The 16,851-nt window shown below is 45.2% G+C and overlaps 3 protein-coding genes across 3 annotated transcripts in view; 2 read left to right on the top strand and 1 right to left on the bottom strand.

Moving 5' to 3' along the window:
• The window catches only part of MANSC1 (MANSC domain containing 1), a 44,986-nt gene extending 30,806 nt beyond the window's left edge, over window positions 1-14,180 (bottom strand). Inside the window, exon 1 of the mRNA XM_056517926.1 lies at window positions 14,119-14,180. The gene's annotated coding sequence lies outside the window, so the exon portion shown is untranslated. The remainder of the gene's footprint in view (window positions 1-14,118) is intronic.
• On the top strand, window positions 589-2,798 carry LOC130267757 (E3 ubiquitin/ISG15 ligase TRIM25-like). The gene has a single exon (XM_056517921.1). The coding sequence runs from the start codon at window positions 945-947 to the stop codon at window positions 2,721-2,723; it is 1,779 nt and encodes a 592-aa protein (XP_056373896.1). The 5' UTR covers window positions 589-944; the 3' UTR covers window positions 2,724-2,798.
• LOC130267762 (uncharacterized) lies at window positions 2,928-7,036 on the top strand. Its single transcript, XM_056517927.1, has one exon. It carries the CDS (start codon window positions 5,785-5,787, stop codon window positions 7,009-7,011), a length of 1,227 nt encoding a protein of 408 aa, XP_056373902.1. The 5' UTR covers window positions 2,928-5,784; the 3' UTR covers window positions 7,012-7,036.
• Window positions 14,181-16,851: the final 2,671 nt, after the last annotated feature.

Raw genomic sequence — 16,851 nt, 5'->3', positions numbered from 1 at the left:
GTCAGCTCTTCTTACACCACATTACTGAGGAGACTGGTTCTAGTGAGCTTAGGTATAGTGAAAGTCAGTCATACCTTCTACAAATAGGACACAAAAGTCCACTAGTCCTGCCTACAATCAAAGTCAAGCCTGTTGCCTAGTCCTAAAGTCCCACTGCCACAGTTCACTCCCTGTGAGAATCCTTTTTCAGTAATAAGGACATAAAACTAGTGCATCAGAGAGTCACCATCATCTGCATTAGACATTCTTAAGTACAACTGCAAAAGCACCAAAGTAAAATATCTGGGAGCAACAAATTATTTTGAGGGGGCAGTGACTAGAATTCTAACGCTGTACACTACCAAGCTAAAGCCAAGTGTCTGCATTGTATTCAACTGCATCAGGAGTTAATCGTTCCGAACGCTGGAGCCGTCGCCGGGAGCTTGTGATGTCATAGCCACGCCCCCTCATGACATCATGCCCGCCCCCTCAATGCAAGTCTATGGGAGGGGGCGTGACGGCTGTCACGCCCCCTCCCATAGACTTGCATTGAGGGGGCGGGGCGTGATGTCATGAGGGGGCAGGGTTATGACGTCACGAGCTCCTGGCTCCAGCCTTCGGAACAGTTTGTTCCAAACGCTGAGCAGCAGAGTACCCCTTTAAAGTAAAGTCACAGTTCACCAAAACCCTGACTACAGTGTAAGGGAACTGTGTAAGGGAACAGCTTCATTTGAAAAGGACATTATAGGGTTCACAAAGGGACTCTGAGTTACACCACCTAACACATCAAGGACTACTACCCACATCATACCAACCCACTCATACAACTCTCCTAGTTCTCCACATTCTCAACTAGATTATAGGGTTAATAGACAGCTCTCAGCCGCAGGTTGTGTAATATCCTATCTGCTGGAACGCCCCTATGAAATACACTTTCAGTTTCTATTCTTGTAAATCCAGAAGCCATGGCGTCTGCTGATCTGAGTGACGAGCTGCTCTGCTCCATCTGTCTGAGCACTTTTACAGCTCCTGTAACCCTGAGATGTGGACACAACTTCTGCCGGGACTGTATTGATCAGGTCCTGAATACACAGGACGGGTCTGGAGTTTATTCCTGTCCTGAATGTAGAGAACAGTCCCAGGAGCGGCCAACACTGATAAAGAACATAACTCTACATAATGTAGCAGAACGTTTCCGATCTACTCAGCCACGTCAGAAGGAGATCACCGGGATCTACTGCACTTACTGTGTGGACTCTCCTGCACCTGCTGTGAGATCCTGTCTGATGTGTGAGGCTTCTCTGTGTGATAAACACCTGAAAGTTCACAGCAAGGGACCAGATCATGTCCTGACTGATCCTAGAACTTCCCTGGAGAACAGGAAATGTCCCATCCATAAGAAGATCCTGGAATATTACTGTACTGGGGACAATACTTGTATCTGTGTGTCCTGCAGTTTGATTGGAAACCACAGAGGACATAACATAGAGTCTCTAGATTTGGCCTCTGAGGAGAAGAAGAAGAAGCTGAGAAATGTTCTGCAGATTCTGATCACAAAGAGAGAGAAGACTGAGGAAAGAGTCCGGAGTCTGGAGGAACGCTGGAGAAAAGCTCAAGAAAAATCATCTGGAGAAGCGGAGAGAGTCACTGCCCTGTTTATAGACATCAGGAGACGGCTGGACGACCTGGAGAAGAGGATCCTGAGTGAAATCTCCAGGCAGGAGGAGAAGATGTCACTGTCTGATGTCATCCAGAAGCTGGAGATAAAGAAGAACGAGCTGTCCAGGAAGATGAGGGACATTGAGGAGCTGTGTAACATGATGGATCCACTGACTGTCTTACTGGATCCAGACACAGGTGACTTGTGTGATCCTGAGGAGGGGGGAGGTGATGAGGACACAGGGGGACATGATACCACACATGATGTAGATGTGGATGTGATTACAGGGATGTTACATGCAGGTTTCTCTGATATAGTGACATATCTACAGACCATCTCACCCCCCAAACCAAAGAGGCCACAGCCCCCCAGTGTCCGATCTCTGCCCAGTCATACACAAGCTTCACCTGTGTCAGGTCCACAATATGGGGGCGATGGTGTAATAGTCACGACTGGGGGGGAGGGGGCGGCTGCAGGAGAGGGAGGGGTCTATGGGCAGGGTCCTGCAGACATATTACTGGATGTAAACACAGCTGGTTATAATCTCCTTATATCAGACGACATGAAAACTGCAACCTGGACAATTACAAAGCAGAATCATCCAGAAACAGCAGAGAGATTCCAGGATTATTATCAGGTGATGAGCAGCGGGAGATTCTCCTCAGGACGACATTACTGGGATGTGGAGATCAGGAGATCAGAATTGTGGAGAGTGGGGATGTGTTATCCCAGTATAGACAGGAGGGGACATCAGTCAGGTATTGGCAATAATAACAAGTCCTGGTGTTTAGTTGGAGGGCGGTGGTGTAATAATCATTGTTCAGTGAGACATGACAGTAAAGAGATCCAGTTACCTCACCAGATCTCCAGTGATAGATTCAGGATCTGTCTAGATTATGAGGCCGGGCAGCTGTCCTTTTATGAGCTGTGTGACCCCATCAGACACTTACACACCTTCACCACCACCTTCACCGAGCCCCTTCATGCTGTATTATATGTATATGATGGTTCTATAAAGATATCAGGGGGAGGAGCAGCTGTGAGGAGACATCATCATAGAGGAAATCTGCCCAGAGGCTGGTGACATCACAGGGAGCAGAATCTGATTGGTGGAGCATTTAGCTGCCACAGATTATACCATGTGTTGGGTGAAGGTATAAATGTGACCCTTTATGAATTAATAAAATGATGAATATATTAATGAAAATTATGATTTGTAACTAATAAATATTCATTTCTGTAACAATCGTCTAGTGATGAAGGTTTATTGTAGGAAATTTCTTATATTATTAGATAAAATATTACATGATGTTTTTGTTTTTTGCCCCTAATTCTTGATTATATGGCGGCATCAGGTCACAGTCTGAGCGGATTCATTTCTCCATAGATCTTTATAATGGTTGTAGCTCGATTTTATGGCAGACAGGAGGCTCGTATCAATGCATATTCTTCCTTTATTAAGCTCAATAGCAGAAAGAAACATGCAGTGTAAACTTTAATAACCAAGAGAAAAAACTGTATAGGGTGCCTAGCAACCCCTTACGCCTCCCATCTCCAATCCGACCAATCCCAACTCAGGACACTCCATATAAACCGACTCTGGACCCGCCTCCTCCTCTTTCTTTCTGCTCAATAGCAAGATAAGTATATAGCTCTTGTGAGAACTGTGGAATTTTACATTGAATGTGGCATTAGGCCCATTTTTAATATATATTCAGTTTTTCTATTTGCCCTTGTTACTGTTCTGTCAATTACCAAGGTCGGTACTTCAGACCCTGTCCTTTTCTGCCTGGTACTGCTTCTCACTGCTTTTTTCCCTGTTTTCTGGTCTCCCAGGTTTTCTTTCCACTACACCCCCCCCCTCCCCCTTTTTGCCTATTCCCTACTGGGCCTTATGTTCTATTTCGTATGTGATTTTTCTGCACTACTTACTGTCACTCAGCCTTTGCTGCCTTTTCTCCCCCTTTTTCTGTGGTCCTCGGCAGTCCCTTCAGTGTGGCAGTGTCCGCCATTCTTGGTGATGTCAGCCTTCTTCTTCACAGTGCGAGGGGGCCGGCTCCTGCCCCCTCTCGCTCTCTGTTTCTGCTCTTCTGTGCAGCAGAAGGGACGCAGCCACAAGAGTGCCTCTACTCGTGGCCACGCCCCTTCCCTGTTCAGCAGCTGGACAGCACTGTTTTTCTTCTTTCCCCTGTTTCTGTACAGCTTGTTATAGTGCTCTGTCTGTGGTGTGGTTAACTGCACAGGTTGTGGGTTGAAGTCCTGCTGCTATTGTACTGTTTCTACACAGTTTTCACACTTACATTATATTTAGTGAAGTGTGTTCTGTGTTATAGCATAGCCTGGTAGCTGTGGCTCAGTAGTTAGGTCTTTGGCCTTTCTAGTGCTGCTTTGCTGAGTTCAGGGTTCAATCCCCAGTCATTCTGATAGTTATATGTATTTCTAATATTGTCAGCTAGAGTGAATATATAATATATATATTTTTTTCCTTTACAGCCCCATATTGCTAGCTGTTAACCCCTTCCATACCAATACTTTGCACTATGTCTGAAATTAAAGCTGACCTGACCCTGAGGGATGGCCCCACTTCCGGGCATGAGCCCGAATTATTGTCACCCGAACAAGTTCACCAGCTTGTTAATAGATCGGTCCATTCTGCCTTGGCGTCTGCCATGGCGTCTGTAAATGAGACCATTTCTAAATCAATTTCTCTAGCGATGTTGCAATCCCGTCAGGTGGCTACGGTCGACCCTGCGGTTTTGATTCCTACCCCGGTCCCCTCAGTTCAGGCGCCTAGCGCACACAAATCAGGGAAATCAGACCGGAAGCGTCACCACTGCGCTGACGTCTTGAACTCTCCTGTACCCCAGCACACGTCAGGAAACAAAGGATGTCGTACCTTCGGGTTCCGCCCCCAATTCAGATGCCAAACCCTCTGCCCGTGAGGATGACAAAGCACTTCGGGCTTCGCGCTCAGCGAAACGTTCTAAGCCTGACTCCTATATGGAGGAGGACTCCGTTTCAGCGGACGACCTCTCAAACCCTTCCGTCGACAGCAGTGACGGTGATGATGATTGTGTGGAAGATGGTCGTACCCTGCCTGATCCCACTACCACGGCTGCCCAATCTTCACATACAGTACTGGATTCCAAAGGGGTCCCATTCTTTGACCCGAATGCAATTTCTCACCCGCAGTCAGGGGAGTGGGCGCCCCTGCCACAAGTGGCGAAATACTTAGGGGTAATCGCAGTAAATTAAGGGCGGAATGCCCCAGGCCATCGCTTGACAATAAGATTGCAATGACCCCTGAATTGGATCCAATATTGGTCAAGTATCTACTGAAATTGGGGAAAAACCCGAGAAGGGGAGTCGACCGCTCCTTTAAAAGGAGTGCAGGATAAAATGTTAGACTTGCTGGGACCCCTGACCAAGATTTTGAACCTGGCTGAACATGCCGTTGCCACGGGTGAGCCAGTGGACGCTGAGGTCCTTAGAGGGTGGGCCTTGAGAATGACATGCCTGTTGGGTAATGCCAACACGGCGATGTCAGCCGAGCGTTGTCGCTCGATTCTCATGCGCCTTGACCCTCAACTTACACATCTGGCCACTGAGGAACCGGGTTCCTCGGGTGAGGGTCTCCTCTTTGGAGATTCTTTTATAAAAAAAATATCAACAAATTTGTCGGTCTATTTTCAAGCCTTGACAAGGCACAGACTTCACTTAAAAAGACCCTAGGCCAAAAGGTTTTTGGAAAGGCCGGGAGGAGTAGGGGTCGTCCTTCTGGCCGAGGCCCCACTTATAGACCCTATCACAGAACACAAGTGCAATATGTCTATGACAGACCCCATTTTACCAAACTTGCCATATCCCCGGTTCCCATGAATCGTCCGGGATTTCTCAGCAATATCTTCTTGGTAAAGAAGAAAGACGGAGGGCACAGAGCTGTGATCAATTTGCGGGATCTAAACGAGTATGTTTTGTAGTAGGCAAAGAAAGGGATATCCAGCGCAGACTCTCATGCAAAAGGAACTTCTTTATTGGTTAAAATACATGTTGCTAAGGGATACAGCAAGGATTCATGCAGTGTGACGCGTTTCAGCCCGCAGGGCCTTAATCATACACAGTATGATTTGTATCGCCACTTCAAAATGGAGGGCATACATTCACTCAGGGATTTACTACTCCCAGGAGACTGGTTGGCAAAGATAGACTTGAAGGACGCGTACCTTACGGTACCGATTCATCCTTCTTGTTGCCCATGTCTCCAATTCACAAGGGAGGATCAAAAATGGGAGTTTTCGTCTCTCCCGTTCGGCCTGTCCTCGGCTCCGTGGTGTTTCACCAAACTGATGAGACCAGTTATGGCGGTCCTCAGGAGTCGAGGAGTGCGGTTGATAATATATCTCGACGACATACTAATTATGGCTCGTACAAGAGATCAGATTTTACTGCATGTACACTGGGCGGTCTCGCTTCTAGAGGAACTGGGGTTCCTTCTCAACGAGAAAAAGTCAATCCTTATCCCTGCTCGGGCTATGGAGTTTTTGGGGTTTCTGGTAGATACCCGTTCGGCGACTCTCAGTTTACCCCACAAAAAGTTGACTGATTTGCAAGGAAATAAGGACCTTGCTAAGGAGAGGACTGGTGTCCTTGCATGCGGTTGCTCGGATTGTAGGTCTGTTGTCGGCATCAATTCAGGCGATATTTCCGGCACTGCTACATTACAGGGCATTACAACACCTCAAGACCAAACATCTCTTGGAGGGTTTGTCCTATTCAGATCGAGTTCCTTTGTCTCAGGAGGCTTGGGACAAACTCCAATGGTGGCTCCGAAATGTCCAGGATTGGAATGGAAGGACAATTTTCAATTCCAAACCAGACCTGATTATAGAATCGAATGCCAGCCTGAGCGGCTGGGGAGCCCGGTGCGGATCTTCCTCCACGGAAGGGAAGTGGTCCGAGGCAGAGTCACAATTACACATAAACTGCCTAGAACTTCTAGCAGGGTCGTTTGCACTCAAAAGCTTCGCTTCCCACAGGTCAGATTGTTGTGTACTGATCCGCATGGACAATATCACGGCGGTACAGTATATCAATCGTCTGGGAGGCACAAGGTCGAAAGTCCTGGCGGACATCGCCAAGGAATTATGGCTGTTTTGCCTGCAAAAGAATGTTCTGTTGCAAGCAGAGTATCTGCCGGGCATATCCAACTCCGTGGCGGATTGGAATTCCAGGTACCTGATAGAACGCAGCGATTGGAGGTTGCATCCTTCAGTTTTTCAAGCCATTCACTCCCTGTGGGGACCGCTGGAGTTGGATCTCTTTGCGTCCCGGCTCAATCGCCAACTACCACAGTTCTTCAGTTGGCAGCCTGATCCGGAGGCTGTAGCAACCGATGCGTTCCTACAAATATGGCCACAAGTAAGGTTGTATGCTTTTCCACCCTTCGCCATGATTCCCAGAGTATTATGGCAGACGGAAGCACAACAGTCCACTCTAGTGTTGATCACTCCCTGGTGGCCGACGCAGTCTTGGTTTCCAAAAGTTCTGGGAATGACTGTGGATTATCCGAGGCTGTGTCCTCTTTTTCCCTCACGTTTACAGGGTCCGGCAGCGGAGTTCCATCCGCTGATCCTGTCCAGGAGTTTGCACCTGATTGCATGGCTCATTTCGGGTCAGCAGTTTTCGATAGACACTTTTCACAGTCAGCTAGAGACCTCATCCGAGAGGCTTGGGCTCCAGGCACCAGATCGGCTTACGGATCTGCCTTTAAGCTTTGGGTTCATTGGTGCTCACAGAGACAAATGGATCCCATTCAAGCTCCTTTGCCCGGAATTGTAAATATTTTGTCGAGTGCATATGATGAGGGGAAGGCTTATAGGACTATTAATGTCTATAGGTCTGCCATCTCGGCGCATCATGTACCGGTGGATGGTCTACCAATTGGTCAGCATCCGGAGGTATGTCGTCTATTGCGCGGCATAAGGTTTCAACGGCCTCCTACCCCTAGGTACCAAGTTACTTGGGATGTGTCGCTTGTTATCCGCATGTTTTCTGCATGGGATGACAATGAAGAATTATCACTAAAATCATATAAGTTGACCATGTTGTTATGCTTGGTATCCATTAAACGCGTTTCAGATGTACGTGCACTATATTTCGAGGAGACAATTTACTCCTCAAGGTGTCAAGTTTGATATTTCTCGACGTACGAAAACACAATTGCATTCAGTATTTTATCCATATTTTCCGGACCATCCTAAAATATGTGTGGTGCGTTGTTTAAAAGCTTATGAACAACGGACGGCTTCGTTGAGATCTCCCAAGTTTTTCTCAACTGCTGATTTCTTTTTGTTCTCCCTATTTACCTGTGTCTTCCCCAATGCTATCCCGTTGGGTAAGGCAGTCGATGGTTTTGGCCGGGATCGATATATCGGTCTTTAAAGCGCATTGTACCAGAAGCGCAATGGCTACTAAAATGGTCCAGTCAGAAGGTTCGCTTTCAGATATTTTGAAAGCGGCAGATTGGTCGTCGGAGGATACATTTAGGATTTTTTATTTTAAACCAGAGTCTCACGTGTCTATGATGGTTTTATAATGTGTTGATTGTTATGCTTTGAACTTGCATTGATACGAGCCTCCTGTCTGCCATAAAATTTTGGATTTTCCTAGTTGTGATGATGGAAAATATAGATTTTATAAAGACAGGAGGCGAGTATCATCCCTCCCTGTTTCCCTCCCTATAACTGTTGTGTTTTATGTCTCGTTTAGGATATTGAAGCGAAGAAGACTTACCAGTGGTTCGTTTTGCTTGTTCGTGGTTGACCTTCAGACTTCGGAGGATCGTTGAAGGTTATTTGGTTACATTGTTTGGTTTCGTCGCGGAGATCTGCAGGTTCCGGTTTGCTGCGGTTCTACAACATGATTGGTTCCGGTTGTTGGTCGCATAAAAAAAGAGGAGGAGGCGGGTCCGGAGTCGGTTTATATGGAGCGTCCTGAGTTAGGATTAATCGGATTGGAGAAGGGAGGTGTAAGGGGTTGCTAGGCACCCTATACAGTTTTTTTCTCTTGGTTATTAAAGTTTACACTGCATGTTTCTTTCTGCTATTGAGCTTAATAAAGGAAGAATATGCATTGTTACTAGCCTCCTGTCTTTATAAAATCTATATTTTCCGTCATCACAACTAGGAAAATCCTAAATTATTAATAACACACTGTTCCAAATCTCCTGTACAAGCATACAGATAAAATACAGATCATCACTATAGGAACCTGTGGAGCCTACTGCAGACTGTTCATACACTGAACTCAATAACAACACTGTCTGCGGTGACCTCCTCAGCTCCCCCTAGTGGTTATCATTTATCTCTATGACTCTGCAGGGCAAAATTGATCAGAAATGATTGATAGGAAATTGATCAGTTCAGATTTTTCTACCAATTTACATTAAGCAAAATGCTATACAAGGGCAGACATTCACTACAAAGGGGTTGTATTAAATTGGATAAAAGGGACAACTCTTCTTTTTTTATTAGATATAGCTCCACTTATGTCCATGTGGCTGTGTCTGGTATTGCAGCTCAGTCCCGTTCACATCAATACCAGACACCATGGAGCGGTTATTAAAGGGGTACTCCACTGCTAGACATCTTATCCCCTATCCAAATGATAGAGGATAAGAAGTCTGATTGTTCACCTCACCACAAAATACTCAACTTTATATAAGGCAAACTTCCTACCCCTCCTGAATAATATCAAAGCTTTTTTGAAAAAATGGTCTTCACTCCCGCTGTCCTTCTTTGGGAGGATGGCCACAGTCAAAATGTCTATACTACCTAAAGTATTATATTTGCTTGAAACATTGCCTGTCTAGGTCCCCAAAACCATGCTAAAAAAACTTCATTCTGAAATGTATCTGGGGTGGGGGCCACCATAGAATCCCTGCATCCGTCCACACTACTAAAAAATCTTATGGAGGTCTTGCTGTGCCAGATCTACATAAATATTACTTAGCTGCCCACTTACGCAGAATCCCATCCTGGTCAACTTTTCTGGCCTTTAACAAATGGACGGAGGTAGAGAAGATGTGGGTCTCCCCTATACACCCGAGTTTTTTTATATGGTCTAAAGACCCCATATGTCCTTCCCCTAAATTATTGGGTCCCATGAAATTGACGATTGACATTTGGAAACAATCCATGTCAATGTTCCATCTTAAATCTAATATCACACTTCTTGCTCCCCTCCTGTACAACCCCCTGATCCCAAATAGTTGGGACCCTACAACTGTCACTCCATGGATCCAATCTCATCTTTTTCACTTAGCTGACATAATTGAGCCACGCTCGAAGACCCTCCTCCCCTTCTCGGTCCTGCGGGACAAATTTGACCTCCCAGATGGTGCCTCCGAGCTGTACCTGGAGATTATACACTACCTGGAACTACCCCTAAATGGCCCCCCCTTTCCACCTCCCACTTCATTTGAATTATTATGTAGGGGTTCTACGTCCACAAAAGGCCTCATTTCTGCTATCTATAATATTTTGTGAAGGAGGCATAGACAATAATAGACATACTTATATGGACAAGTGGGACTCCTATTTGGGCACCCCTTTGTCCACCTCCCAATGGCAGACTATTTGGAAGGCTGCGGCAAAGTCATCTTCCTGCATTTCATACCAGGAAAATCAATATAAAATATTAATGATGTGGTATCAGACCCCAGAGAAATTGCACCGCCTCTTCCCTCAGGTATCCCCTCTATGCTGGAGGTGTCAGGTTGGACCTGGCTCTATACAACATATCTTTTGGGACTGTCCTGCATTGAGACACTTTTGGTTGGAGGTCCAATCCCTAATTCTTCAGGTTTTGGGAATACATGTCCCCCTCCATTCAACCACATATCACCTGAATCTCCCTGTTTCTGGAATGCTGTCCACCTCTTCTAAACTGCTCTTACATATTCTGACTGCATCTAAATGTCTCATAGCCCGTTGGTGGAAATCTCCCGAATCCCCGCCGCCTCGAGCCCTGTTGGAAAAAATTAAAGAGATGTATAGGATGGAACGTCTTTCAGCAGTACTAGATAATAAACTCCATGTCTTTCAGAAGATATGGAGGCTTTGGGAGGATTATGATGATTCTCTGAATAACCACTGATGTGCCATGGCCATGCGAGATTCTCGATTTTATATATATTTTTTTATTTATTTTAATTTATTTCATCATTATTTATTTTTTTTATTTTACTTTCTTTCCCTTTCTCTCCTCCTACTTCATCTCTACAGTATTTCTCCTTTATATATATATATAAAGTTGCAAATTTTGCTTTATATATTGCAATGTACTCATGCTCACTGTACACATGTCATATTTTTCTTCTGTATTAAAATACAAAATTCTTTAAATAAACAGTTATACAAAAAAAAAAAGAAGTCTGATTGTGGGTGTCCCACTGCTGGGGCCCTCAGAGATCTTCTGCAGCACTTGGCGTCCTAAACAAACACCGGGTTTCCGCAGCAGTGGTCGTGATGTCACGGGCACGCCCCTTGTGGAATCACACCACGCCTCTCCATTCATGTCTATGGGAGGGGGCGTGTCTGCCGACACGCCCCCTCCCATACACATGAATGGAGTGGGCGTGGCGTGACAACACAAGGGGCGTGCCCGTTATTTCACGACCATGGGCTCCGAGCATTCTTAACAAAATGTTCAGAACGCTGGAACACCGGAGTACCCCTTTTAGTACAAAATCCATTATACATTGTTTGTATCTTTCTTCATTATCTACACCAGTTGTCTCCAATCTGTAGCTCTCCAGCTGGTGCAAAACTACTACTCCCAGCATGCCCGGCTATAGTTTTTGCAACAAATGGAGAGCCACAGATTGGAGACTGATCTATAGATGTAGTTACCGCCATTTGTATCACGGTGTCATGGTGCGGCCCTCGCGCATCTACAGATGTTACATAGATATGTGTAGGTGAGCAGCAGCTTCATCTCTACAGTCAATTCAGAAAAGGAAAAGCAAGGAATTCTACAAAGATTCCACAAGGGGGAGACAGAGTACAGTGTAAATTAGGCTCAATAAAAACAATAATGGATTACAAAGAGCTTCATGTGCTGCCATCTTGTGGCTGCTGAACAGAATACAGGAACGTCCTCGAGCTGAGTCTTTATACAGTGAAGGAAAAAATAATTAGATTTTGTACATTTGCCCCCTAACAAAAAATTGATTGGTCTATAATTATAATGGTCCAGAAAAATACCATTTAAAATAAGTTATGAATTGATTTGCATAAGTATTTGTCCCTTTATTAATCAGCAAGATTTCTGGCTCCCAGGTGTCTTTTATACAGGTAACAAGCTGAGATTAGGAGCACTCTCTTAAAGGGAGAGTTACCTGTATAAGCAGTTTCTAAACTCTCAACCATGGACAAGACCAAAGAACTGTGTAAGGATGTCAGGGAGAAGATTGTGACCTACACAAGGCTGGAAAGAGCCACAAGACCATCACCAAGCAGCTCGGGGAACAGTTTACAGTCTCACAGTCAGTGCGATTATTCACAGATGGAAGAAACACAACATATCTGTCCCTCGGTCAGTGTGTGTATTGTTGCCCTTGAGCTCCTGCTCTAATTACCAGGATCACAGCCGCCATTATGAGCCAAATAGTGACCGCAAGTCCCCGTCCCTTCATTCAGGTCACAGGGATTCTTGATGATAGGGTCGGGGTTGGAGGATCCTGTGCAGACCCCCTGGGGGAGCCTAGAAAAGACCCCCGATATGTATGTAAACCGCCAAATTGACACAGTGGATAATGTATTACGATAGAAAAACACAAAATAATTTAAAAAAATTATTTTAAAATAAATCTAACAAAAAACCTTCACCTCTCATGCCCCACATGGCTGTACGAACGTGAAGGGTTAATTTTACTAATTATTTAGTGCGAAACACAAACAGAACAAAAGACAAAGAAATGAGAGGCGGAAATCACTTCTCTGCGCTGAAAAAAATCTACTTTTGCAGATTCGTTCATATTTGTGAACAATAACATGGCCGACACCATGGTGCCAGGTCTCATAATAAGTTACGGGGGTCCACTGAGCGCCATCGGTGTCCTTCGGGGCTGGACACCATCATTAACAGCATTTGGGGAGCGGCGCTCCTCCCGGATAATGTCATCATTGCTGGGAACAGAGGTTTTCTTCCTCACCTGAATACTGCAGGGACTGACACCAGTGCGGCCATGTTAGAGAGGACAGTCTGACAGGAAAAGTCTGTAGAAATTGTAAAGGAAGATTTAACCCCTACAACACCAGTCCATACTCCACAACAAGTAGTGAGTGAGAGCTATGAGGTAAATGTCAGTCAGGTGCTTCATATGTGACCGCTGTGAGGTGTTTAACCCCTACAACACCAGTTCATACTCCACAACAAGTAGTGAGTGAGAACTGTGAGGTAAATGTCAGTCAGGAGCTTCATATGTGACCGCTGTGAGGTGTTTAACCCCTACAACACCAGTCCATACTCCACAACAAGTAGTGAGTGAGAACTATGAGGTAAATGTCAGTCAGGTGCTTCATATGTGACCGCTGTGAGGTGTTTAACCCCTACAACACCAGTCCATACTCCACAACAAGTAGTGAGTGAGAACTGTGAGGTAAATGTCAGTCAGGAGCTTCATATGTGACCGCTGTGAGGTATTTAACCCCTTCAACAAGAGTTGCCTCATTTCTTGCAAAAAATACAGACCACGCTAATTAACATAATTCATTATATATGCATGACATCACAGGAAGTATTATACGAGATACATTTCATTTTTTGCACTGTGATCTGCAGTTTTTAACGGTACCATTTCTGTTTTGACTTTTCAATCGCTTTTTATTAAATCTAGGAGTTGTGGTTAGTTACTAACTACAACTCCCAGCATGCCCTAATACAGCCTATGGCTCTGCAGCTGCCTCAAACCAATACTACAACATCCTGCATGTTGTTCTATATAGTAGTATAGTTTAAGTTACAGAACAACATGCTGGGAGTTATAGTTTTGGTTCAGCTTCAGAGCCACAGGCTGTGCCAAGGAATGCTGGGAGTTGTGGCATTGCAACAGCTGGAGGCACACAGTTTGGAAACCACTGCTGTAATGGTTGCAAAACTACAAATCCCAGCATGCCCGGACAGCTAACATACTGGGAGTTGTAGTTTTGCAACAACTGGAAAAACTCTGATTGTCAAACACTGTGTAAGAGATTAGTGCATTATAGTATATCACATGACTGTCAGAGCCCGATGGGAGTAGTAGTTTAGTGATATCCTGATTACCAAATATCATGATATTATACACACAGGACAATAAACCCTCATAATGTACTACATGCATCATCTTCACCCTATAAAGTTATGAATTGTTTTCTTGTGTTATTCTGGTACTTGTAGTTCTATAGGAAATGTCTCATACTGTTTATTCCACTCACAAGAGGCTCCATCTGCTCCCATGACGTCCTATAGAGGGGATTGTGCAATTATGTAAGAACCTTGTGCTCTAGTACGGGCTGGAGACTCCATTATGGTGAAGCCAACCAATCACGTTCAGGGGGCGGGGCCTCACTCGGCGGGAATAGAAGCAGGAGGAGGAGCTAAGGAGCTGATATGACAGTTAGTGAGGAGGAGGAAGGACACAGAACTGTGAGGTAAATGTCAGTCAGGAGCTTCAAATGTGACCCCTGTGAGGTGTTTAACCCCTACAACACCAGTCCATACTCCACAACAAGTAGTGAGTGAGAACTGTGAGGTAAATGTCAGTCTGGAGCTTTAAATGTGACCCCTGTGAGGTGTTTAACCCCTACATCACCAGTCCATACTCCACAACAAGTAGTGAGTGAGAACTGTGAGGTAAATGTCAGTCAGGTGCTTCATATGTGACCGCTGTGAGGTGTTTAACCCCTACATCACCAGTCCATACTCCACAACAAGTAGTGAGTGAGAACTGTGAGGTAAATGTCAGTCAGGAGCTTCATATGTGACCGCTGTGAGGTGTTTAACCCCTACAACACCAGTCCATACTCCACAACAAGTAGTGAGTGAGAACTGTGAGGTAAATGTCAGTCAGGAGCTTCATATGTGACCGCTGTGAGGTATTTAACCCCTTCAACAAGAGTTGCCTCATTTCTTGCAAAAAATACAGACCACGCTAATTAACATAATTCATTATATATGCATGACATCACAGGAAGTATTATACGAGATACATTTCATTTTTTGCACTGTGATCTGCAGTTTTTAACGGTACCATTTCTGTTTTGACTTTTCAATCGCTTTTTATTAAATCTAGGAGTTGTGGTTAGTTACTAACTACAACTCCCAGCATGCCCTAATACAGCCTATGGCTCTGCAGCTGCCTCAAACCAATACTACAACATCCTGCATGTTGTTCTATATAGTAGTATAGTTTAAGTTACAGAACAACATGCTGGGAGTTATAGTTTTGGTTCAGCTTCAGAGCCACAGGCTGTGCCAAGGAATGCTGGGAGTTGTGGCATTGCAACAGCTGGAGGCACACAGTTTGGAAACCACTGCTGTAATGGTTGCAAAACTACAAATCCCAGCATGCCCGGACAGCTAACATACTGGGAGTTGTAGTTTTGCAACAACTGGAAAAACTCTGATTGTCAAACACTGTGTAAGAGATTAGTGCATTATAGTATATCACATGACTGTCAGAGCCCGATGGGAGTAGTAGTTTAGTGATATCCTTATTACCAAATATCATGATATTATACACACAGGACAATAAACCCTCATAATGTACTACATGCATCATCCTCACCCTATAAAGTTATGAATTGTTTTCTTGTGTTATTCTGGTACTTGTAGTTCTATAGGAAATGTCTCATACTGTTTATTCCACTCACAAGAGGCTCCATCTGCTCCCATGACGTCCTATAGAGGGGATTGTGCAATTATGTAAGAACCTTGTGCTCTAGTACGGGCTGGAGACTCCATTATGGTGAAGCCAACCAATCACGTTCAGGGGGCGGGGCCTCACTCGGCGGGAATAGAAGCAGGAGGAGGAGCTAAGGAGCTGATATGACAGTTAGTGAGGAGGAGGAAGGACACAGAACTGTGAGGTAAATGTCAGTCAGGAGCTTCATATGTGACCGCTGTGAGGTGTTTAACCCTTACAACACCAGTCCATCCTCCACAACAAGTAGTGAGTGAGAACTGTGAGGTAAATGTCAGTCAGGAGCTTCATATGTGACCGCTGTGAGGTGTTTAACCCTTACATCACCAGTCCATACTCCACAACAAGTAGTGAGTGAGAACTGTGAGGTAAATGTCAGTCAGGAGCTTCATATGTGACCGCTGTGAGGTGTTTAACCCCTACATCACCAGTCCATACTCAACAACAAGTAGTGAGTGAGAACTGTGAGGTAAAAACAGGACAAGAGGTGACAGAACAGAATGTCCCCGCTCCCCCCACAGTCCATGAAGATGTGAGGGAAGAAATTACTGAGGTGAAGTCAAAATCTGTGGAAATGAGATGTGACATGGGGGGGAGTGAGATGTTACAATACTAAGGGGTGAGATGAGAAGTCACATGGGATGAAAGAAGTGACTTGGGGAGAGATGTGACATGGGGAGGTGGTGAGATGTGACTGGGGGGGGGGGAGGAGATGTGACATAGGGGGTAGAGTTGTGACATTTGGGGGGGGGGGGTGAGATTGGATGTAACTGGGGGGGGGGGGGGGTTACATTCACAATTGCACATTTTCCCTGAGGCTGCTTTCACACAATAAAGTTCACCTGTCTATATATATATATATATATATATAGAGCGCTCTATGACGCCCCCCCCAACACACACACACAAAACACTTTTAATATACATATGTCCCCTGACATTGTCCTTTTTTTAAAAACCCGCAGGAGCCCTGAATGGCTCCTCAGTACCGGCCATTCTTGCCGCCCGCTCCCCTGCTTAATAACTTCGGATCGCATCGCCTGTCAGAAGTGAGACCCGGTGCGATCAATCCCTCAGCCCCTGTACTACAACCCCCATCATGGAACAGACTCTGTTCCATGATGGGGGTAGTAGTACAAACACTAACGTAACCTCCCCAGCTGTCTGCAGACTCAGTGGGGAATTACTACTCCCATCATGGAAAGAAGTCTGTTCCATGATGGGAGTAGTAGTGGTCCCTCAGCAC

Source organism: Hyla sarda, chromosome 4 (genome assembly GCF_029499605.1).
Source record: "Hyla sarda isolate aHylSar1 chromosome 4, aHylSar1.hap1, whole genome shotgun sequence".
In the NCBI taxonomy this organism is placed as follows: Eukaryota; Metazoa; Chordata; class Amphibia; order Anura; family Hylidae; genus Hyla; species Hyla sarda.
This window is presented reverse-complemented; position numbering and strand designations above follow the sequence as displayed.